General features: G+C 37.5%; 1 protein-coding gene across 3 annotated transcripts in view; it reads left to right on the top strand.

The window, feature by feature from the left end:
- The first annotated feature begins 2,591 nt into the window (after positions 1 to 2,591).
- Ptpro (protein tyrosine phosphatase receptor type O) overlaps positions 2,592 to 23,319 on the top strand; it is a 233,533-nt gene continuing 212,805 nt past the window's right edge. For 2 of the 3 annotated variants that reach the window (XM_074075999.1, XM_074075998.1), the window contains exon 1: positions 2,592 to 3,047. In XM_074075999.1, the coding sequence (XP_073932100.1) occupies positions 2,973 to 3,047 (75 nt within the window). In that variant the 5' untranslated portion in view covers positions 2,592 to 2,972. The remainder of the gene's footprint in view (positions 3,048 to 23,319) is intronic. The other variant, XM_074076000.1, reaches the window with a different exon arrangement.

The following is a 23,319-nucleotide window of genomic DNA, read 5'->3' as shown; positions in this document are numbered from 1 at the left end:
CCTGACCAGTAAAGGAGATAAATTTTCAAAACATGTGATTAATAGTTTTACACAGCCTCCAAAATCACCATTTCACCAAATTTTCCATAATTACATATTTGCAGCTACTTTTAAAGTAATATATATGTAGACACTGTGTGTGACACCTAGTAGACTATAAATGCTGCATTGCATGCTTTGTTTGAAGGGAAGTAAAGAAGGAGGGGAAGGAAGTAGTAGCAGGCACCACTTTCACCTTAGCAAACAAAATGTTCTTGCTTCAGACATAAATTATATTTGAGATCTAGTCTTACTTTTTGTCAAGCTAAAATGAATCCTCCATGCAGTGTTAATACTTTCAATTATAATTAGACAAGAAACCTAATTATGAGGAAAAGATAAGTAAATAGATGATATCAAACAATGATGTTAGACAGTCATTGTTTAAAATATTTTAGAAGACATCACATATAAACAAAATACAGGCTAAAATGATACAAGAATGATTAATTCTTTTATTAAAGTTTTAGAGTAATTAAAGTAAATATCAATGACAAACAGTAATCCTAGTTTATGACTGAAAGAAGGCATAATATATTTAAAATGACTATCTCTTTTCTTAATTTAGACTGTTTATCCTATAGTGTTCAATTTGTGTCCAGTGACAAATATCTGGTCATATTTTCTGTATATGTTTTCTTATTCCTATAAGTGGATAATTTGGTGTTCTAAAAACTATACCTTGTTATAATATTCTTATTTGACTCTTTTAAAACTATTTAAGAGTAAAACAAAAAACATGAAAAAAGATAGGTGTCTTAAAGAGAAAAAAGAGGTAATGGGGAAGCAGTCTGCGTGTAAAGGCAAAATGACCTTCTGCAGCGCAGTGCACCACTTTTCAAGTGTGGCAAGAACTAGAAGTCTTGGCAGTTAGAACACGTTACTCACCTGAGAGCTGTCAATCATTCTCATTTTGAAAGACATGGAGTTTATGAATTGTCAACACGTCTCTTAGGCAAGAAACTAGTACTTATCAAGAGAAAAAAGCTAAAACAAATGCTCAAATAAATTGAAAATCAAGATGCTGCCTGGTGTTCTTATCTTAAGGACACATTCCACATAATCTACAGTTCATAAGATGTAAAAATTATAACATAAAATATGGACAACATGCTGAATGGCTATTACTGTGCTTTTCAAATGGATGCAGTCTGGAGAGCAATGACGAGTTTTTTTTTTTCTTGCAATCCATATACAGTAAATTATTTGTTATTGAGAAGCCCCTATAAATACAAGTATCTAATACCAAAACTGCTGACAGCCTTGTAGGCTATTTCAGTAGTGGAAGCCAGGACTAAACATGCTGAACTACATCAGAGTTGGTCCCTGGAGGACAGAATTCAGCTTCATTGGCAAGGGCACCATAAGAGTTCCATTTGACTCCTCATTAAACCTCTCACAGGGATTCTAGCTATTCTCTGTGGCTGCTATTACTTCTCTTTCTACAGCAGAATAGATGTGAACTACATAGGTATGGATAGGATACATTTTTACATATTTATTTAGGAAAATATTGCTTTTTCCTGATCAAAAACAAAAAAGCAAGTCTTTTACAGACTTAACAAAGACCTTCTAGTTTCTTGATTATCAAGCCCATTACTGTTTTTCAGAAGGGAGAACTTTATTTTGATTTGTAAGAATTAATCTTTAGATCCTTGTCTTACAGTACAGAAGAGGGTCTGCTTCTTCTATTTTTGTCTTTTCTCCAGGAAAATCAGTGTGGGGGGAAAGTAATGGTGATAGTGATCTCAGCCTTCTTTGTGGTATGGTTGTGATAATGAAATCACAACAAATATGTTAAAGCAATTGAGGAAACACATTACTATATGCACTGTCATCTGCTTATGGTCATTCTTGCAAATTTGGAGTTTTGAGAACAATATAATAAGATTTAACTACTTGGAAAATACTGCACTGGAAGGCCAGTCCATGGTCGAAGGAAACACACTGCTGATGGTACAGCATGGCATTCTTCATGGGGATCTCCTGTAGGAATGTTCACAAGCCTCATATTGGTTTAAGTGCAATATTTATTTTGTGTAAAATACTGTTACTATCAGGAGAAGTGATGGACTGTTAAAAAAAATATGAAATTTGAAAGAATCCTGATTTCAAATGGAAAATGTACATAATTGTGTTATATCTCCAGAGGTGAGTATGGGATGAAGAGAATAGAAACGTGTGTGTGGAGGGAGATGCATAACTTTGGGGGGGGGCATAACTTGTCCACCACACACACATACACACACACACACACACACACACACACACACACACACACACACACACACACACACTGTACCCTAGTCTCTCTGATCACTGCTGCCCAAGCACCCAAGTGTTCCTGTCCTTTAGAACTGCAACCAAGGACAGAGGCAGGAAGGTTAAGAGGGGCCTGGGATCTGGTCCCCAGTGCTCCAGAGGAGTCAGGCAGGGAAACCTTCAGAACTCCTGAGTCCCAGAGACTGTGGCAGGCTGAGGCGGAGCCTGGAGTGGGGGCTGCCCAGCAATGGGAGGCGCCGGCAGACCCTGGTGGGAGTGTTGGGAGGCTGCTGTCACTTGATGAGTTTGCAGCCTGGAGTGCGAGCATCCCTGTAGCTAGAGGTACAAGGCCGGCTGGACGCAAGGCCCCTGGCGCTCCCTCACCACGTGGATCCCCGCGCTTCTCTCTGCAGCCGCAGTGACAGCGGCGGCAGAGCCTTGCCCACTCCATCCCCACCCTCTCCATCCTGAGCCATTAAAGAACAGCGGCTCCTGGCACGTTCTTGGCGGACGCTGGGCACAGAAGAGGAAAAGGAGCAGGCTCAGGGGGACTGGAGAGGCAGCATGCACCCTCCGGGAGCAGCCTTGGTGCCCACGGTTTGAGGCTGCAGCCCCGGTTCGCCATTGTGAGCTCCGTCCGGGTCCCCCCACGGGTCCCTGTCCGCTCCGCGATGGGACACCTGCCCAAGAGGACGCGCGGTGGCCGCCGCCTCGTGCCTCTACTCGGGCTCTTTGTGCTGCTCAAGGTAGGGACCTCGCCACGCTCGGCGAAGGCGTCCGGCCGCTGGCTGCCCTCCGGCGCCCTCGCTCCGCGGCGGGCAGCGATGCGCCCTGGGCGCGGTGGCTCGGCCAGCCACTGGAAGCGCACGCTTTGTTGTCCTCGCCGGTGCGTGGTGTTGAGGGATGAGATGGGAGGATAAGGGAAGTTTGCTCCTTCAGTTTTCGCCTTTGTGCGCTTCGACCACCGCTGATAACCTCAGGAAAGGTGGGCTTTGGAGGCAAAATGAGGTCACTTTCCCTTCGACCCTCACAGAGCCCCCAGGCGGCTTCACCTTTCCGCCCTCCCCCCACGGAGTGTGCGCTGCTGCTTTGTCTTCATTTACTTTCTGCGATTCTGATTCTGCTCCCGGGGCTGAGTTTCCTGGTCGCAAAGGGACTGCAGGGGCCGATCAAGGGCATGGCTTTCCTTGAATAAGGAAAGAAGCTTGAGTCCAGAGAGGACTTCCCTCCCCATCTTGCCTCCACCCTGAGAATTCCTTGTAAAAAGTCTCTAGACTTTCTCCTCTACATCTATACAGGATGCTGCCTCTAATTTTAATAGTAGAAAAATGTGTAATTCACTTTTCTCCTGCCTCTTTGGAATTGGCTGTCTTGGGGTTTTAACTTTGAGAAAAATGAAAAGGACAGGTCAATATAAAAAAAAATTCAAGTTTGATATCTACAACATATATCAATTCTTTTGAAAAAATCTTAGCTAGATGTTTTCTTAGAGGTGGTTTGAAGTTATGAAGTGGGGACCCACCACTCGGGTCTTCAGTGGGTCCGCTTCTGCTCTGCATTATTTTGTCCTTTTCCTTCTCCGCTTCCCAGCAAAGCAAACTTAAGAAGGTCTACAGGTGACCGGGAGCTATCCTTTCAGCACCATCGTGATCCCTACCCCAGAAATAGGTGAAACAAGAGTGGATGCAGATGTTTCCTTATTACTGCTTATATGAACCATTAATTATGAATGCCTAGCAAGGATATAGTGGAAGACGACCAATGAGATGCGAACAGCATTAATTTTAAACACTGTATTTTTATTCATCTTACCGGAACATAGGAAAAAGTAGTTTCAGGGAAAAACTAGAGTGCATAAGCAAGATTGTAAATTATACTTGATATGTTTTTATTATTTTCTTAAATAATAACACGTTCAGCTGTATGTTTTTTCTCCAGGAGGTTGTTCTTCAGTACATCACAAATATATTAGACTTATTACATTTTTATTATTAATTGTTCTATTTAGCAAACTCTGCCACACCTTTATATCTATACCAACATTCATTCTGAACTTAAAATAAAAAATTGAGTCACCATAATTTTACTGAGTAAAATGATTTAGAGGTGTGTCATGGAATCCAAATATAACCTTTGGAACAACTGTGGGTTTTTGCTTGAGTTCTTCATAATTGATGAGAATTTCAGAACGAAGAATGATTATTTGATGAGTGGGGCTATAGTGCTGCAGGTAAAAATGTAAAACATGGCAAAAATAAGTCTGAACTCAAAATTCAAAATAGAATGAAAAAACGTAGTTAGTAATGGCATAATGACGGTTGTAGTGCTTTTAATAGACATTCCTCTGTTTCTCATCATAGGTATATTACCCAACATTTGCAGGTGAATGTCAATTATGGCAAACTGCATAATATAGTAAATACATTGATGTTGATGCCATTTAAAGAAGCACTACTATAATGAGACTAATACCTCTGTATGGAATGTTATTACTCTTTATGTAAGTGCAACATTTGTTTCACCTTAGTATAAAGCATGCCAGAGGAATATTCTACTATGTTCTAATCTTCCAGATAGCTCACATATGTCATTTCATTTAATCCTATTTTGCTACAGTTAACAAGAGATGTTCAAAGTGGCAAATTGGGTACATAGTATAATATCTTGCATTTAAAAGTTTGTATATTACATGGTGCACTGGGCATCTAATACAATTTCTTTACAATTTGGGAATACTTTTGAATTTGAGGTCCTGAATGAGTGACAGTAAAATAGGTCTTACCACTCAGGTGAGTGAGAGGAATATGAAAAAATTCCATTATTAAATGCCAAATTGTCTTTCAGATCTAAATGATAAAACCTAAATTTTTCTATGTGTGTGTCTCCCATTCCTTTCTCCCCAAATAACCATAGTTTCTATTATGGCAATTTTTCATAGGAATATCCTCCATATAAACTTGAAAGTTGCTAAGGAGCAGTAAGTCAAAGAAATTCAATTCTGAGGCTTGATTTACACTTTTATATGTCTTACAACTCAGAAACAAGTTGCTGGACCTAAGCAGTAGTACAGCGGGAAAGTTTTAGTCTTCATGAATGACTATAACTAGTTTCACTAAGGGAGCTCAGATGTGGCTGACCATAAACATCTCTGTGCATCATTCTTTACCCATGGTTTAGTTACGTGTGTATTTAATCAGACATGTCAGGTTATCTAAATCATACACTGTACATTTTGGGACTAATATCTGCATAATTAATGTTGCACAAACACCATGTTGATTATGAAAAAATTTAATTTCATGTCAATATTGATGGTGTATATCAATTAGAAATGAAAATGGAGCTCTGTTATCAAATCAGAAAGCTGGGGAAGTAGCTCGGTGGTACAGTGCTTGCCTAGCATGCACAAGGCTCTGAATTCAATTCCTAACATCACAAAAAATCAAATGGAGCCTACCAATCTCAAAGTCTTCTACACACTCTGTGAATGCACAGAGTATGTACCCTAGTGAGGCTTCCTTTTTTGCATCTTCCCATAATTTCTAGTGAAAATAATGTAACTTTCTGTACCTATCCCATCTTCATTGCCTCTCCTAAAAATGGCTTCTTTCAATGTAGTACTTTGTCGACTAAGGTGTAAATTGTAAACTACAATGTCAGGAGTTTAAAGTCTGCCTTCCCCAAAATTTTGCTTATTAATGGTCAGGTGAAATCTTCCCCAAAATAAATAAGTTTGCCATATAGTCTTTCTTTCTTATTTTCTGTATATTTCATTTTTTTCTATTCTTATCTGAGATATCTTGAAAGAACATTACGTTTGAAAGAAGTCCACATTTAATTGTATAAAGCAAGAGTTTTTTGATACTGGCCATATTTACTGTTACCCAGGAGAAATCCCCATTTTCCATGGTCTGTCTGCCTTTCTCCACTTCTCTGAGAGGTTCTCTCTCTCTCTTCCTCTCTCTCTCTTTTTCTCCTCACTCTCCCTCTCTCTCTTTTTCTCCTCTCTCTCTCCCTTTCCCTGTCTCTTTCTCTCTCTCTCTGACACACACACAAACACACACACACACACACATACACACACCTCACTTTTCTTGTTATTACATCTCATTCCCAATAAGTTGGAGAAGGCTCACTGGCTGTGCTTTCTGTAGATGATGAAGTGATAACCCTTCATATACCCGCGTTAGATCTTTGTTGTGTGAAAGCTGTTGTATGAAAGAGAAATTCACACACTATTCCTCTCCTTCATTTTGGCCCCAAAGAAAATGTCTATTTACATACATGTGATTAATGACAACATGAAAGTTCTGCTTTTACAACACAGCACCATTTCTAGTGTTTACATATCCAACTTAAAGGTTTTGCATTGAGTCTTACAAATAAACAGACTCCTGAGTCTTAAAAATTAAAATTCTACCTTGAGTCTGAGGGATTGCAAAAGGTGGTATATATAATTGGTGAACCTGGCTAAAACACTGGGATTGGTTAGCAGTGTGGCATGATAGAAGGTTTAACAATGCTGACCACAGATACCTGTTTGTCATTTTCTACCTCGTTTAATACATCTAGATACTGAACTCCAAGTGATGTTTCATTCTCAGAAGCATAGCTCAATGCAATGACAAGCTTTGCTATAAACCACTCAGTGTTTTACAGTAAAACACTAATTTCTAGTTACTCCAAATATGCTATAAATATTTTTGAAATAAGGAGATAGCCATAATAATTTTTTGTCTTCCACTGTATGTAGCATCTGATATCAGAAATGTGATAGAAACTTAATAAATTGGATGAAACTTTTCTGCATTATATAAATAGCTTCTGACTGAGAACTGTGAAATATTGTAATATTGACTTGTGAACATATTCATAGGGAAAACATGAGAAAATTATCATTATGTGAGCTGAATGAAGTTACAATGCACTCATTATAAGTTGCAAAAATTTCATCCATTTCATATTAATACCTTATTAAAGTAAATCAAAATACTAATGTCTTATTTTTTCCCAAATGTAACACTCCTAATTATTCATTTATTCATCAGTGTTACCTCATTTGTTACTTGATGTCATCAATTAAAAAGCAGTGATTGACATGATAAAAGAGAGAGCACACAAGGGAGGGATGAGGATAGGTAAGACACCTAAAAAATTAGCTAGCATTTGTTGCCCTTAACGCAGAGAAACTAAAGCAGGTACCTTAAAAGCAACTGAGGCCAATAGGAGAAGGGGACCAGGAACTAGAGAAAAGGTTAGATCAAAAAGAATTAACCTAGAAGGTAACACACACGCACAGGAAATTAATGTGAGTCAGCTCCCTGTATAGCTATCCTTATCTCAACTAGCAAAAACCCTTGTTCCTTCCTATTATTGCTTATACTCTCTCTACAACAAAATTAGAGATAAGGGCAAAATAGTTTCTGCTGGGTATTGAGGGGGTGGGGGGAGAGGGAGGGGGCGGAGTGGGTGGAAAGGGAGGGGGTGGGGGCAGGGGGGAGAAATGACCCAAGCCTTGTATGCACATATGAATAATAAAATTTTAAAAAAGCAGTGATTGACAATCTAGGGAAAATATTTCCCTTGCTTGTCTGAACTTTTTTTGTTATTGTTAATAGTGCTGGAGTTTGAACTTAGGGCTTTGCACTTGCTAGGCAGGTGATCTACCACTTGAGCCCAGCCCTGTTTCCCTTACTTGTATATGTAACCTACAACTTCAGCCAATACCCAGATATGCTGGCAATATTTTTGACTCCTCTTCCATATCACCACTCTCTTATGATCCTGCTATCCAGAACTGACCAAGATTTCTGCATTCTTAACTTTAGAAGACTCTCATTTTTCACTAAAACATTGTCATTAACAGATGCTTTTCCACACCCTGTTCTTGGTTATACCTATGGTAGTGATTAATCCAGGGTTATAATCCAATGACTTGAACTCTTCTGTAGTGGCATTAGAGACTGATTTCTATGAACATTTCTGCACAAATGAACATGCGAGAGCTTCTTTGTGTACTAGTGCCATTGATTTGAGCAGCCAAACTAAGGTTAATGTGCCACAAGTAAGGGTGTTAATGGTCTGAGGTGAGGCAGGAGGCAGGAAAAATAGACTCCTCCTCTTCTCTCCTGGTGCTATTGATTCCAGAAGGCTCCAGATGATTTCCTTTCTCTTCTTTTTTTTGGTGGCACTGGGATTTGAACTCAGGGCCTCATGCTTGCTAGGCAGGCACTCTACCACTTGAGCACTCTACCAGCCCTCCACATGGTTTCTATGAGTAATTAACAGGAATACATGAAAAATCTTCCTGAAACACCATTCATGTAATCCGTGATCACCAATTAGTCCATGTGTTTCCCCTTCCCAAGTTTATCTCAGGGCTTTAGAGGACTAGTTTCTTTCGTTTTTTTCCCTTCTGAACATAGTGCTTTCACATTTATTTCTATAAGTAGAAACATATCTTACTCCTGTGTCAGAAACCACCCTCAACTCTTCTCAGAATCTGATTCTCCCATTGAAGAGTTATTTCCTTAGGCATTCTAGATGCTTAAAGAAAAGTCCTTTTTCATCCATATTTTAAAACCAAACGGAGGATGTTTGAAACAAGGTTGAAGAGGCTTATTGAGAGAAGGTTTTTCCTTTCCTTTTTGTCAGGAAATTGAGATGAAACATGCTTGTAAAAACATTTCAGAAACTGAGAATCAAAATTGGAAGTAGGACTTCAAGCCTGAGATCTGAATTACAAACATAAACCTGTAGGTAATCTCTGTAAGAAAATGAGTGCAGGAAAAATTAGAGAATGGAATGAAAGTTTGATGAAGACACAGACTGATACTCTTATTTGCATGCAAATGTACTTCTTATCAAATGCTTTTTATTTGGTTTTTCATTCTTCTTAAATAAGAACATTGTACCTTTTTCCAACAAAAATGTTCCTATCTTAAGGTAAATTAAAACTGAATGCACCTGCCTTGAAGCTGGTAATTTGTGTACCTTTGTGAGAAAACTTAAAAAGTCTGAGTGCTGTTAATTTACAGTGGAAGTGTTCAAAGCCAGTTCACAGTAATGCATGTAATACTCAAATGACATTTCCTTTTCTTGTGTTATCTCATTTCATTATTTTCAGATAATTGAGACTTCTGTTCTATTTTTCTTTTTCTGACCACCATTTTTTAAAAAAAAAAATCTGTGATTTGTGTGGGTAAGAAAATATCAACATTCTCCATCCTCTTATCAACTCTGCACCATTTAAATTAGACCTATCAAGTCTCTCTCTGTTCCAGGAGGGGCTTCATTAGGATTAGGTTAATTGTCACGTATCATTCTTTCTGTCAGATACACCAGGAATTTCAATGAAAGTCAAGTTGGTGGTTCATAAAATAAAAATGTCTGCCCCTAGTTCTTGTTATCCTTTTTCCATACCAAAGACCAACCATCAACCTCAGTACTGACCCAGAGTGTGATTCCCTCCTTGTTTCAAACAAAGAAGTTTGTGTTTAGTATGTAACAACACAGATGTGAGAGAATTCCTAAGAATCTTCAATATCCTTTGTATCTTTGGTCCTATCTGAAGTCTTCTTCCTAACTCCCTGTAGTTGTTTCTGAATCAGGATTTTATTTTGATCAACTTTAATATTTCTGCTTTGGGATTCTGGCTTTAATATCTCCTTGTTCTTTAATTTCTTCCAAAGAGCATCCTATAAAATTTTTTTGACTGGCCAATATTTTTCTATAGCCAAAAAGGTGACAACAAAAAGTTACTTTTCTTCTTCAATGCTAAGTCTGTCTTTGGGAATCCAGAAAATGATTTGCTGCTGAATCCTATTCAGTCAGTTAACATTTATCGAGCATCTACTAAGTGCCAGGGATTGAACTAGATGCTGTAGGTATGGAAGTGTATAATAGATGAATCCCTGCAAGTGATATAGTGGGAACAAAGACACAAAGAAAAGGTCACTAAAATATGGTTAGGTTTTCTTAACAGAGGAAAATGTGGGGTTTTAGATTAGAGACACTTACCCACCTAGTGGCTTAAGGTGAAGCACAAGCTGAATCCTAATGTATAGGTATTTCTTTTTGCAACATGGACCGCAAGTTCAACATGCTGATTGCATTAGTGTTGTGTTCATTACAGACTTAGTGTACATGCAGCAACACTTGGATTATCAAGATTTTTCAAATTACTAAAATATGAAATAATTCTTTTATTTATTATTTTTGCAGTACTAGGGTTTGAACTCAGGGTCTCATGCTTGCTAGCAGGTATTCTACCACTGGCTCTGCACCACTCTAAATACAAAACACTCCACCAGCTCTAAATACAAAACAATTCTTAAAAGAAATGTTACCACTTAGATGATCTGATATTTCACTAGTGAGTAGAAAGGGATTAAGTGATCTTGTAGCACAATGATCCACACGCATTACTGTACTACCAAAATACTGACGTTTGGGTTAGTTATAGTTGTTTTGACAACTTTAATTTTTTTTTCGTTTGTTGGCAGACTGAATCCAGAAATGGGGGAAGTTGTGATCAAATTATTTGTACTTTCATATGCAAAGCTGAAAGGAATCTTCCCCACTACTCCATGAAATTAATGATAAGGAGAATTGCATCTACACAGTATAAAAGTAACATTAGTAATTCTTTAATGAATGACTTATCTTTATGAAGTTTGATAACTCTATTTAATAGCAAATCAAGATTTCTGGAACCTCAGAGAATATATTTATGTAAATCTCTTCCTGTCCCTTGAGTGGCTTCCTTAGGATTAGACTAATTGTCATATATCATTCTTTCTCTAAGACCAGAAATTTCCAACTTAAAACATCTTGATGGTAGATAAAATAGATATTCAAGTAACAATGTTATGAGATTTATATTTGGTTTGATATTCTACTGAGATGTAAAGTTTAATCACAAAATTGGAGTGTTCTTCCCAAATACCACAAAGTGCAAAAATTGTAAGAAAATAGCTTATTACTTGGCTATATTTTAAATTCTTAAGATTTTTTATCTAGGAAAAATGGCTATTTCTAAAGTTTCTGAATCTTAAGTTTATTCATGAGGTGGATAATGGGTATGGTGACACATGCTTATTATAATCCCAGTTCTCAAGAGTCTGAAGCATGAGGATTACAAGTTTTAGCCAGAAGTATCAAAAGAATAAAAACAGAAGGAAGGAGGGAAAGAGGGAAGGAGGAAGGGAGGGAGGGGGAGAGAGATAGGGAACAGAGAGAGAGAGAGAGAGAGAGAGAGAAAGAGAAAATCGTAGGAATCATATGTCTGCAATGTATTATTAAACATTGAGTAATGTGATTCTTCCATAAAAGATTATAGGAAAAACAGCTAATTGTGTATTGCAATGAATTGATACAATAGCATTATTTACATATAAATATAGTGATGAGATGTGGCCAAGTTTATTTTGCATTGTCTTAGGGAATTTTCTCTATTTCCCATAACTACATTATACTTTTTAATTAGTCTTTCAGAAATGACTGTAGGCCTCACTCAAGGTGGTTGGACTCTTGGGGTTTGTAATATGAAAATTGAGGCATTGTTAAAGCTTTGCTGGAATGATTGCAAGGGCTTAGAAATAAAATACTTTGGACTTTATTCTGAAAACTGCTGAGCTTATGAATTTTTGTTTTGTTTTGGTTTTAACTAGTGAAATTTTCAAAAACTCAGCCACCCTTTAGGGTACCCAAGGTTGAATCCTTGGATCTACTTTTCGTATATTTGCATTTAATAAATAAAATGTGTGTCTTTGAAGCCTTTTGCTACTTTCAACTGCTTGATTGATGTTAACATCTTCCTTTACTGAGGGTTGACAGAGCACAGTAAGAATGTACTGAAATTCTTGTTGCTATGTGGAAGCCTTCAGCTGGCCTTTTTAGTCTATGCCTTCTTACAGCTCTGAAGGAGGGAGTTATTCATTTGAAATCTTTAAGTCTAAATCCAGTGCACATCATCATACACAAAAATTGTAAAATAATGTACTAAGAGTTGGAAGACTAAAAGACATTTGCCATGATAAAAGTCTAAAAGGCAACAGGCAGAAAAAGAAGAAAGAAATCGTTAAGCACTCCACTTCAAAGGAGTGGGGAGGATATAAGAAATAGGTGTAGACTGGTAAATACAGTGAAAATATTATGTACTCATGTATGAAAATGAAAAAATGAGATTGCTGAAATTATTCTAAGAATGGGGAAGGGGGAATAAAGGAGAAAGATGGATGGGGTGAATTTAACTAAGCTATATTGTAAGCACTTTTGTAAATGTCACAATGTACTCCCAGTACAACAATAATGTGACAATAAAAATAAAACTGAAAATATAACTACCCTCTGGGTATATGTATTTCCAGACCTTTCCCTGTGTCTGTGCATCTGAGTGTATATTTTTTTAAGTATCAAAATTCCCCACTATCTTTTCACTTAAATGTATTAGGATTTTTTTTAAGACTTGAGTGTTTTTAGTCCTTTGTAACTTATGACATTAAGCCATAGATTCATGGATCAATTTTATGCAATTCTCAGATATATTTGCATTATTTAAGGGCATAAGTGGTCATAGATATTGAAGTGGGTAACATGGAATTGTTGAACAGAGGATAATTGTCTATATGTGTGCCTTCCAATTAGCGTGACTTCTTAATCACATAGAAAACTTTAAGATGCTATATTGACAGGTTTTTATTTCCACATTTGCACAGCTAAATATGATGCATAAGAGACTTAAGAATACCATCTTTCTAGTTTAAAAAAAGTGATACAATTGAATTCTGGCAGTGTTCCTTGCTAGCTTGTGACATTTGGCAGTGTACTGACCACTTCGTGGAACACAAATTAAGTGGTTGCCTGTATTGTCATTCCTCCAGTTCTTCCAGTGGCCAAGTCTGCCATCCATTTGCCCCAAACCTGCTGTACTCTTAACCTACAAGAAAAACTCTCCCTGGGTTTTGATCCTTATGAAGGGGCAGTACTATCCTCCAGTTTGACTTCAATGTCCTGGACAGAGAGATCAGCCAAGGGCCAAACACCTGACCCAAACTAAGCCCACTGTAGAACTGCATCTCACTGAGTCCTGTCTTTGGGTTGACCTGTAAAATAAGCTAGAACATTCAGAATTTGGTTCTATAATTGTTTTCAAATGGGCAGTGATTTTAGAGCTATGACATCAGCTCAGACACACAGAGCTAAGACTTGAGTTTGGAAACTGTTTTCAACCATAAAACTGACAAAAGGAACATTTTTTTATAACATTAAAGAAGCAGGCAAGGTAATAGAGACTTCAGCCAGACTATTTTTCATTGCAAGACGACAGTCTCATTTCTCAGACTCCAGAGAGTCACTCCATAGGTATACAGAATAATTATAAAACACAATCTACCAAAATTCAATTCCATCGTAGCTGGATAGGGATAACAATGACCCTGAGGGTCATTAAGCAATTTGAATTAGGGTGATTATATAATTCATCATGCCAACTAGGCTACTCTGAGAGTGAAGGGATCATTATGTCAGGACAGACGATAGAAATTGACCTATTCTGGGAAAACCAGGACAGATGGTTCCCCTTCCTGAATATAGTAACAAACTTTTTTTTGCAGTATGTAGTCACTAGCCCTTCACCCATTTCTGAAGATCTTTGCACCAAATAAGAACTAGCCACATAAGAGAAATTATAATTATCTTCATCTAAAACTACAAACCTGTACATGAATGTTCATAGAAACTGCTTGGACTAGCCATACACTGAAAACAACCAAAATGTCTTTAAATCATGTGTGAATGATTTAAAAGCATGATACAGTGGGTTGGAAGCAGTGGCTCATATGTATAATTCCAGTGACTTGGGAGGCAGAGATGGGGGGGTGGATCAAAATTAGAGTCTAGACCAAGGAAAAAGCTAGTGATAACACATCTAATCAATAATCCAGGTTTGGTTTCATCTGCCTGTGATCCCAGCTATATGGGAGGTAGAAGAAGAGGATCAAGGTCTGAGGCTGGCCCCAGGCAAAAACATGAGACCCTACCTGAAAAATAAGTAAAGCACAAAAAGGGCTGGGGCAAGGCTCAAATGGTAGAATATTTGTCTAGCAAGTGTGAGGCCGAGTTTGAACCCCAGAATGGCAAATAAGTAAGTAAGCAGATAAATAAATAAATAAAATCTGTACTACATCTACACTATGAGATGCTCCTTGGAAATAAAGACAAATGAAGTAATGATAGTCTGAGCAACTTACATGAACCTCAAGAAAATGGTACTAATTGAGAAATGGCAATCTCAAAATGTTACATCTTGTATAATCTGATTTCTATAATATTCTTAAAATCACAAAGTTTTTGAGGTGGGGAACAAATTCATGCTCAGTAAGGGGCTGAGGAAGGTGTATGTATCTATAAAGTGACAACATAAGGGAGCTTGGTAATATTTGGGCACTCATGTATCTTGATCATGGTGGTGGTAATTCCCTTATGTTGCACATGTGATGAAACTATATACACACACATGAGCACATACAGAACTGGTGAACTTTGAATAAGGTGTATTGATTATTCATAGTTTGAATATTTCCTCATTTTGACAGGCTATAATAACAACATTGAGATAGGGAGGGTGAAGGGTATATAGACTTTTTCTGTACATTTCTTTGCAATTTATGTCTATAATTATTTCAGAGAAAAAGGTTAAAGTTTTTATTGTTGTGCTGCAACACATTGTGCCATTTACTAAATTTCTTACAGTATAACAAATATATCATACTTGAATTCATCCCCTCCATCAGTCTCTTTTATTCTCCCTTCCCCCATTCCTGGAATAGTTTCAATGGGTCTCATTTTTCTATTTACATACATGTGTACATAGTATTTGCACCATATTCACCCTCCTACACCCTTTCCCCACCTCCTCCTCTCTCCTACTGGTACCAACCCCGCTCCCTCAGGACCTGTTCTGCCCTCCTATTCTCCGATCTTGTAAAAGAAAAAAAATGACATTTTTGTTTGTTTAAGAGCTATACAAGGAGTTTCCTTGTGATATTTTCACATATATATGTATTATAATTCAAATTGGTTCATCTCCTCTTTCTTCTTTCTACCTTAGTCCCTTTCTTATGGTGATTTCAACAGGTTTAAAAATTCTGTGTTCATTCTTGTATAGGAAGTACATTCTTTTGCCCTCCCCCTCTCATTTGTGACCTCTCCTTAGCATGACCTGTTTTTCATAATATGCTGTATTTATATTGGGTCTATATTCCACATATGAGAGAAAACATTCAGCTTTTGGCTTTCTGAACCTGGTTAACTTCACTTAAGATGATGTTCTCCAGTTCCATCCATTTACCTGCAAACAACAAAATTTCATTCTTCTTTGTAGGGAAAGTGAAGATATTTAAGCAAATGCGAAATCGGTTAGGAAGATAACAAGGACCTTAATAAAATTCTATTTAGCTGCAGACTCAGATTCCTAATGAGGTAGGTTGTGCACTGAACTACATTCTTACCAGACTAGTCTAGCAAGTAGGAACATGGGAAAATATAAGTCATGTTTAAGAGGCTTGGGTAAAGCAGGGTGAAGGATTTGGGTCCCATGAGGATGAGCAGCTGGAAGTGAGGTTGAAGAATGTGGTTTTGCCTTGCTTCTATTCATAACCTTATGTTCAGTAGTATTACACAGGCAACCATTAAAATGCACTGTAGCTCAGCAGTGGTGTGCAGGAAAAAAATTATCATACCTCATTTTAGCTCTAATTGCTTCTATAATTTTGAATTTGCTGTTAAATGCAAATGCTTAATTCTAAGTACGTGTGCTCTGTCTTAATTAGATAAAACAATCCTCTGTTGCTTGGGTAGTTCAGTAAATTAGTCCCTAGACTTAAACTCCCCTGGATCCTGTTTATGCGCTAATCCATATGTGCTCTTAGCGATAAGTGGAAAATAAATGGATTTTTCAGAGACAAGTTGTAACTATCTGCATACTTTCAAATTTATATCCTTTGTGTGTGTGTGAAAAATTGCTGTTGTTACCATAATAATTGCAGTTCGTGTATGTATGCTCCCATAATTGTGGAATTTCTTCTAAAGTTTTATTCATTATTTAAGACTACAAGTTAAAGCTGCATGTTGCTAGCCACATCTAAATAGAGAATCTGAACCACACTATTATACAGCCATCTCTCCATACCTATGGACTCCATATCTATAGACTCAAACAGCCTTAAGTCTAAAATATTCAGAAAAAAAAACCCTATGAATGTACTGAACATGTATGGAGTTTTCCCTGTATGAACATGTATGGAATAATTGCCCTAAGCAATTCAGTATAACTACTTACATGCCATTTACATTGCATTATACTACATTGCATTACATTGCATTATAAGTGAGCTATAAATGATTTCAAGTACAGAGAAGGATTTGCCTAGATGACATGCAGCTACTACATTTAATATAAGGGATTTGAGCATTCTTAGATTTTGGTATCCCCAAGGGTCTTGGAGCCAATCACACTTGGTTATCAAGTTGTATATATAACCATACTACCAACTCAGTAAACAAGGTCCTACCGATGCAGCCACATTTGTATATGTTATGTTCCAAAGGAACTAATTGATGTGAGTAATTACCGCAGACATTAGGTGATAAATTTTTACAAACATCACTGCCTTATTGATATAGATGGTGATGATCATTACTGTTTATTGAGTGGCTGCTGTTTCCTGGGGACGTTCCCTGGGATGTTACATAAATTACCTCATCCCATCCTTGTATGGTCTCATGCATCATTATGATCATTCCATAATGGCGAAACTAGAGGTTTGAAAGAGGGAGAATGAACCCCTGGTCTGTTTGACCATCGATCCCAGGCACGTTACATCATACGGCATTGTGTGAAAATTCTGAAATAGCTTGTCTCCATTCACTATCTTACCATCTAAGTCTCTCTCTCTCTCTCTCTCTCTCTCTCTCCCTCTCTCTCTCTCCTTCTCTCTCTCTCTCTCTCTCTCTAGAAATATCTTGAGATACAGGTGTCTGAATCAACTTCTGTGTCCTTGGTTGTCACCACCCTTTGAGCAGAAATGGTACAGGGATTACTTCTGGGGACAATTAATTCTTACTTATTCCAAATCTTCCTTGTAATTTCTCCTTTCTGTCTACCAATCTGCCAGTCGTGTTTCCAGACCAAAGCCTGCTGACTGTCAGATTCTTATAAATTTACAAATACCAGGCTTATAACTTCATTTATCACCTTCTTCAGTTTAATGTATGCAGTGCTTCTTCACTTTGTTAGATAATTGCACAAAAATGAACACATGGAATGCATGGATGTGAAGAACGCATGATTTTAATTCTTGTTCATCCAGAGCATTTACAGCCAATGGTATGAAAACCCAGGTAGACTTACGTACTGGCTTGGAAGCCCTCATGACTTGCTGGCTCTATGTGACTTTTACACATCAAATAGGCCTTTCCCTTTAAGAAAGACACCACCTGGACAACAATTTTAACTCTAATGTCTTCCTTTTGATTGCATTAGATTTGCAAATTAAACAGATTAATGGTAGTGTTCTGTGTTCCTCTCAGCTCTTCTGTTTAATACTCTTATCTGACAAAGTGTAAATAGAAGACATAATTAATTACTCATGACTCCCATGTCAAGTTGCATAAAAAATTACAACCCCGGGAGGCCCATTATTACTATCTGACTGCTCTGTGAAATTGGTTTTGCAAAGGAAAAGCATACCTGAAGATGAGGGTTTTGTTTATTTTTCTTTGCTTTTTGTTTAATTTATTAGAGTACCTGCAAAAAGATGGGGAAGAACAACATTCACTGCTAATACAATTTAAAGAAGCTTATTGCAGTCGCCCAAGGATAGTTTAACTCCTGCTTTCATGTTTTGTTTATCTATGACACACTACGCTATGAACCTGAAAGTTGTAAGGTGATGATGCTTTTGTAGAAGGCAGCCCCCAGAATACAGCTATCGCCTCTTTGGATTAGGTCTTGCCACGAAAACCATTAGCCAAGCGTCATGTCTTCCACTCTGTAAATTGTCTCAACCTTGAGCTGGAAAGTGTGCTACGGTGACTGAAAAAAGTAGCATAATTTTTCAGCCATTTCTTCTGTCTTATCTATCCACAGCTGATCTGAATGAAATGAGGTCTCTGCTTTAACTGGAGCACTCGGTGTTGCATATTTAGCTTTCAATCTGTTTCATGATAATTTTTGAAGGAACAGACTGCATATGACAAAATGTGCTGTACTATTATTAAAGGTACACTGCCTTTGTAGATTTCTATCGCTTTGAAAGAAAGTGATGGCTCAGAACAATTTCTGAATGGGCATGTCTTGTGGGGTTTTTAACAAATATTTAATAAAATGTAGCATGTGCCTCAGGTAAGAGAAAATGCCTGATACAAGAAGATGGTAAGTTGTCAGTGCAGCAAGGTACAATTACTTGTCTGCACTCACCTCTGAGTATCATAATCACCTCTACCTCGTAAGACTGCTGTGAGGGCTAATTGAGATAATCTGTGAAGACACTTTGTCAACTGTAAAGCACAATTTAAACACATGATCTCCTATAAAAATGATTGTATTACCTGCTTCAATCGCCTTGGTAGAGAGGTACTTTCTTTTCCTATATTGATGACTCCTTGTGCATGAGTGTAGTATGTGTCATGAAAGGTTATCATTTACATTCTTGTACCTTCATTTTCTTTTTTTAACAGTTTGCTAAGCACAATGGTTCACTCTGTAGTCCTAGTTACTTGGAAAGTGGAGACTGGGAGGATCATGGATCATGGTTCAAGGCTAGTCCAGGCAAAAAGTTAGTGACACCCCTATCTCAACAAACAAGCCAGATGTGGTAGCACACAGCAGTTATTCCAGCTACATTGAGAGGCATGTGTAGAAGGATCATGGTCTACAGCCAGCCCCAGAAAAACAGAAGACTATCCAAAAAATAAAGAAAAAGAGTGCTCGTGTGTGACTCAAGTGATGGAGCACCTGCCTAGCAAGCATGAAGCCCTGAGTTCAAACCCCAGTACCTCCAAAAAAAAAAAAAAAATCAGGTAGCTAACTTTGGGTCTTCTGTAGTCACAGATTAATTCCATAATTGGAATTCCTTAATATATAAAAGTTGTAAAATATTTCTGTCTTGTGACAAATATGTTCATGACATCTCCATCTCTTGTCCACTAAACACTAAAAATGAGTGTTCACTTTACTTAGTTTGTATAATATTGTCAAGAATTCTGTTTGTACACTATTTGTATCTATGCTCTATGCTCACCAGATATCTTTCATTTGTTATGGTCAACAATAATTCATTCATTGTTTCTGTGAGCATTTATTAAGGACCAATTGTATGTGAAATATTGTGCTAATCATTCACTGTTTTCTCTAGTTTGTAATTGGTTGCAATTTATAATAATAATAGCTCCAGTGCAGAGCTGCTGGCCCCTAAGTTCTTGGTATTTTTCCTATAAAGAGCCCCTTTGGGTTTGTTCAGTAGCTTGTGGGCGTTTGCTCTGGAATCCTAGTTTTCCTGGGTACCGCCTCTGTCTGTGCAGGCCCAATTTTTCCTATTAGACATTCTCCTGCCCTACCAGGTAATACCTCTATCAATACCAGCATCTTTCTGGATACACTCAAAATACTCTCCCTTGAAAAACTAAAACTTCTTCCTGGGTCATCCTCGTGTTTTGTGCTTTGATTTTCTCCTTGGAGCTTCTCAGCTCTGAGTTAATCAATTTGTATAATTCTTGTCTCACCAATTATTGGGGCATGTCTGAATTCCCTGGAGACACAGGATAGGATCACCACCACCACCACCACATCACCACCACTACCACTACCACCCTACCACATTAACAATAGTAAACATTACTTATCTATTTTGTCCTCTTTCTAGTACAGTTGAATAAAAGTGTAGGCAGAGGAATAATCAAGTGTTTTGTAAGCATGCAGAAAGATGAAAAAATCCATGAAGACACTCCAGCAAAAAAAAAAAAACTATGCCAAATATATTCTGTTGTATGACTTTGTAAGTTTGACATCTAATTGAACATGACAACAGATACAAAATAAAAATTTCATTTATGCTTGATACTCTGTCCCACATATTTCATTTTATAGTGGTTCAACTATTACACATTATTAAAAGCCCTGTTTGCCTCAAAAATATGATTATCTATAAGTAGACAGTCATATAACAAAAGTTAAAAATTAAATTTTTGAAAAATAAGCTTTATTGTTCATATGACTACACCCTAAGTTGAAGGAGAATTTTTATGTGAATCTATAGAATCATTATCAGGTTCTAACTAAATTAGAAGGTAAACATAAAAGTCAGTTTTTCTGTCTTGAGAACAACACCGGGAATAAAAAGAATTATGCACCATTTCAAAATTCCTATTTTTGAACATTGTTAATATTAAAATCCTGGAATTATGGGAAGTTTATCAGGCTGTGAGGATAATGCTTCCTGATCATACCAGTTTCAGAATCAAGAGTGAGCATTATCCAATTGGCTCCAAAATGCATTTATTCAGAAATTTAAATTCAAAGACCAGATTTTCTTTAAGTAACATGATGTATTTCACAAACATAATAATGACTCTTCAGAATACGTTTTTGAAGGCATAAGCCAAGGATGGCCAAATCCTATTAGACTTTCCTATATATATGCCTTATAAAACTTGAATATATGCAAATAAATCTATGAAAAGAATATAACTTTCTTTTTCCTAATTCGACAACTTCAGGTCAATAAAAAGTCTACTAAAAGAAGTGAGAGAAATTGTGGTGTACATTCCTGAAATTATCCCATATTGAAAATGAAAACTTTTGTATATGATCTTTCAGATCATATAAAATTTACTTTATGAAGTTCTCAAAATACTGTGTGGAAAAATGTTTTTAAGTTTGCAGTTTTGTGGCTCTTTTTCATATGCTGATCTCAGTTCAATATCAAGTCTCTCTCTTTTCACAAACCATCTGGGAGATTGACAAGTTGCTTCCCACCAGATGGCCTCGCATACCAACCTCTCACTTCCATGGTGCCATACCTCCATGATAAATCCTGAAATGCTTTAATACAATGTTCCTGCTCAGAAAGAATTCCACAGTTCATGAAACTAAGAACCACATTTTCACTGCCCACTTCATTTCCTAAGGTTGAAATTGGATGTGAAAGTTGGTGCTAAATTGTTCTAGGGATCAGAGAAATCAAATTATTCTAGATGAGCAAATCCACCAACCTCCTATCATATCATCCTATCCTACAGTTTCTCTTACTCCATCTTTCCCTCTCTGCTTTCTGGTCTTGATTTTTATTATTTATACTTTATCTATGGAATCTTGTCTGCCCTTTTCCTCATATATAAACCACTGGGATATACACATTAGAGCACCAGAAAGCAGTTAAGTTTTCAGCCTTGCATGGAAGATTCTGTCTTCCTGAATTTAGTCTGCAGGTGGTTGGTATCATGCAACACAACATTCAATTGTCTGTGCCCACGGTTTTACAGAATAGTCAGATATTCTGAAGTTACTGCCTGCAAAGAGGTTCTTTAGGCTCTTCCTTCATCCTTTCATCTTTGTAAAGATTAGGAAGGCACAAGGGAATCTATGAAGGACCAAGACAAAAGACAAAGACTTCGTCCCCCAGCTCAGAAGTCAAATCCCACCTCAATGCCTTCTCCCATTCCCTCCTTTACTGCTCCTCTCTGAACCCTTCTCCTAAATTGTAGGAATCTCCTATCATTTACTATTCAAGAAGAAAGCATGAATCAGAAAATTTGACACATATGATGAGGCTCAACTCTGGACCTTGATCACCTTCCTTTTAATATCCTAGGGTTTAACATCCTTTCAAGTGTTTGCTTTTTTTCTGTCTTGAATTTTAAACTTTAGTTGTATTCCATGACAAACATATAAGCTCTGTGTCTGCTCAATTTCATGTTGTGAGCATCAATCATAAGTCTATGCCAACTTTTTCTTCTCATCTAGCAGTAATTGACCATCACAAATATTCTACCCATGAAGAACAATCTGTATTTATTAAATAGAACTTGGCCTCCAGTGACATTATGTCAATTTTTCTTTTAGTTTAAGGTCTCTAAATGCTTCTTTATGTGTTATATTTATCCCACTGCATCCCTAGTTTGGATCTGCTAATGGCACACCTGCATCCACTTTCATATATGGAGGTCCACTTTCCCTTCCAGTCTCCCAATGCAGGGCCTCAGGAAGTTGTCCACAGCTCACTGGGCACAGAAGGAGCTCTAGGGAATAGCTTCTGCCCATTCATTCCACTCTGACATTGATCCCAGATTAGTATGATGTTTGATTTTGCAAACCAGAATAACATCACCTCATCTTTCCTAAGACTCCCCATGTGGTCTGTTTCGTGTGGATAGAAGCAGACATGGGATGATCAAGGAAAGAGGCATTTCTTGCTATCAAAAGAATAAGTGAGGGAGGGAGACCAGCAGCTAATTCAGTTAGCTAAAGGACAATGGACTTGAGCAAGATAATTAAAATGCATAGGTGGCTTTTCATGGTTCTGAAAAAGTCCATACTCTTTCAAGGTTTGGAGTCCTTTCATGAGAAGCTACCTATCTACTGTCATCGCTTCTCCACTCATCACTTGATACTTATTTCCATCTTCCCAGGTCCAGTCTCTCTGTCTGGTAATTCCTTTCTGCTATTTCCTCTCCCTAACCCAGCAAGTGTCTCTATCCTCCAGCTTTCAGCTAAGAGGACACTATCCATAAGTACATTCTGGACCTTTTCTCTGAAACAGAGAAGCACCTAATCGTTCCCTTTCCTCTAGAACCTCTCTCTGCTCCTTCTCGATGTGTCTTCCAGATGAGTCCTATTTATTCCTCAAGACACAACTGAAAATGCTTCCCTTTTTTGAAACAAACCCAAGTGTAGTAGACCTTTTCCGCCTTAGCGCATTGCTATAACTTGAAGATATACTTGCTATTGGTTTATTTTTG

The sequence above is a fragment of the Castor canadensis genome, chromosome 6 (assembly GCF_047511655.1).
Source record: "Castor canadensis chromosome 6, mCasCan1.hap1v2, whole genome shotgun sequence".
NCBI classification, from domain to species: domain Eukaryota; kingdom Metazoa; phylum Chordata; class Mammalia; order Rodentia; family Castoridae; genus Castor; species Castor canadensis.
This window is presented reverse-complemented; position numbering and strand designations above follow the sequence as displayed.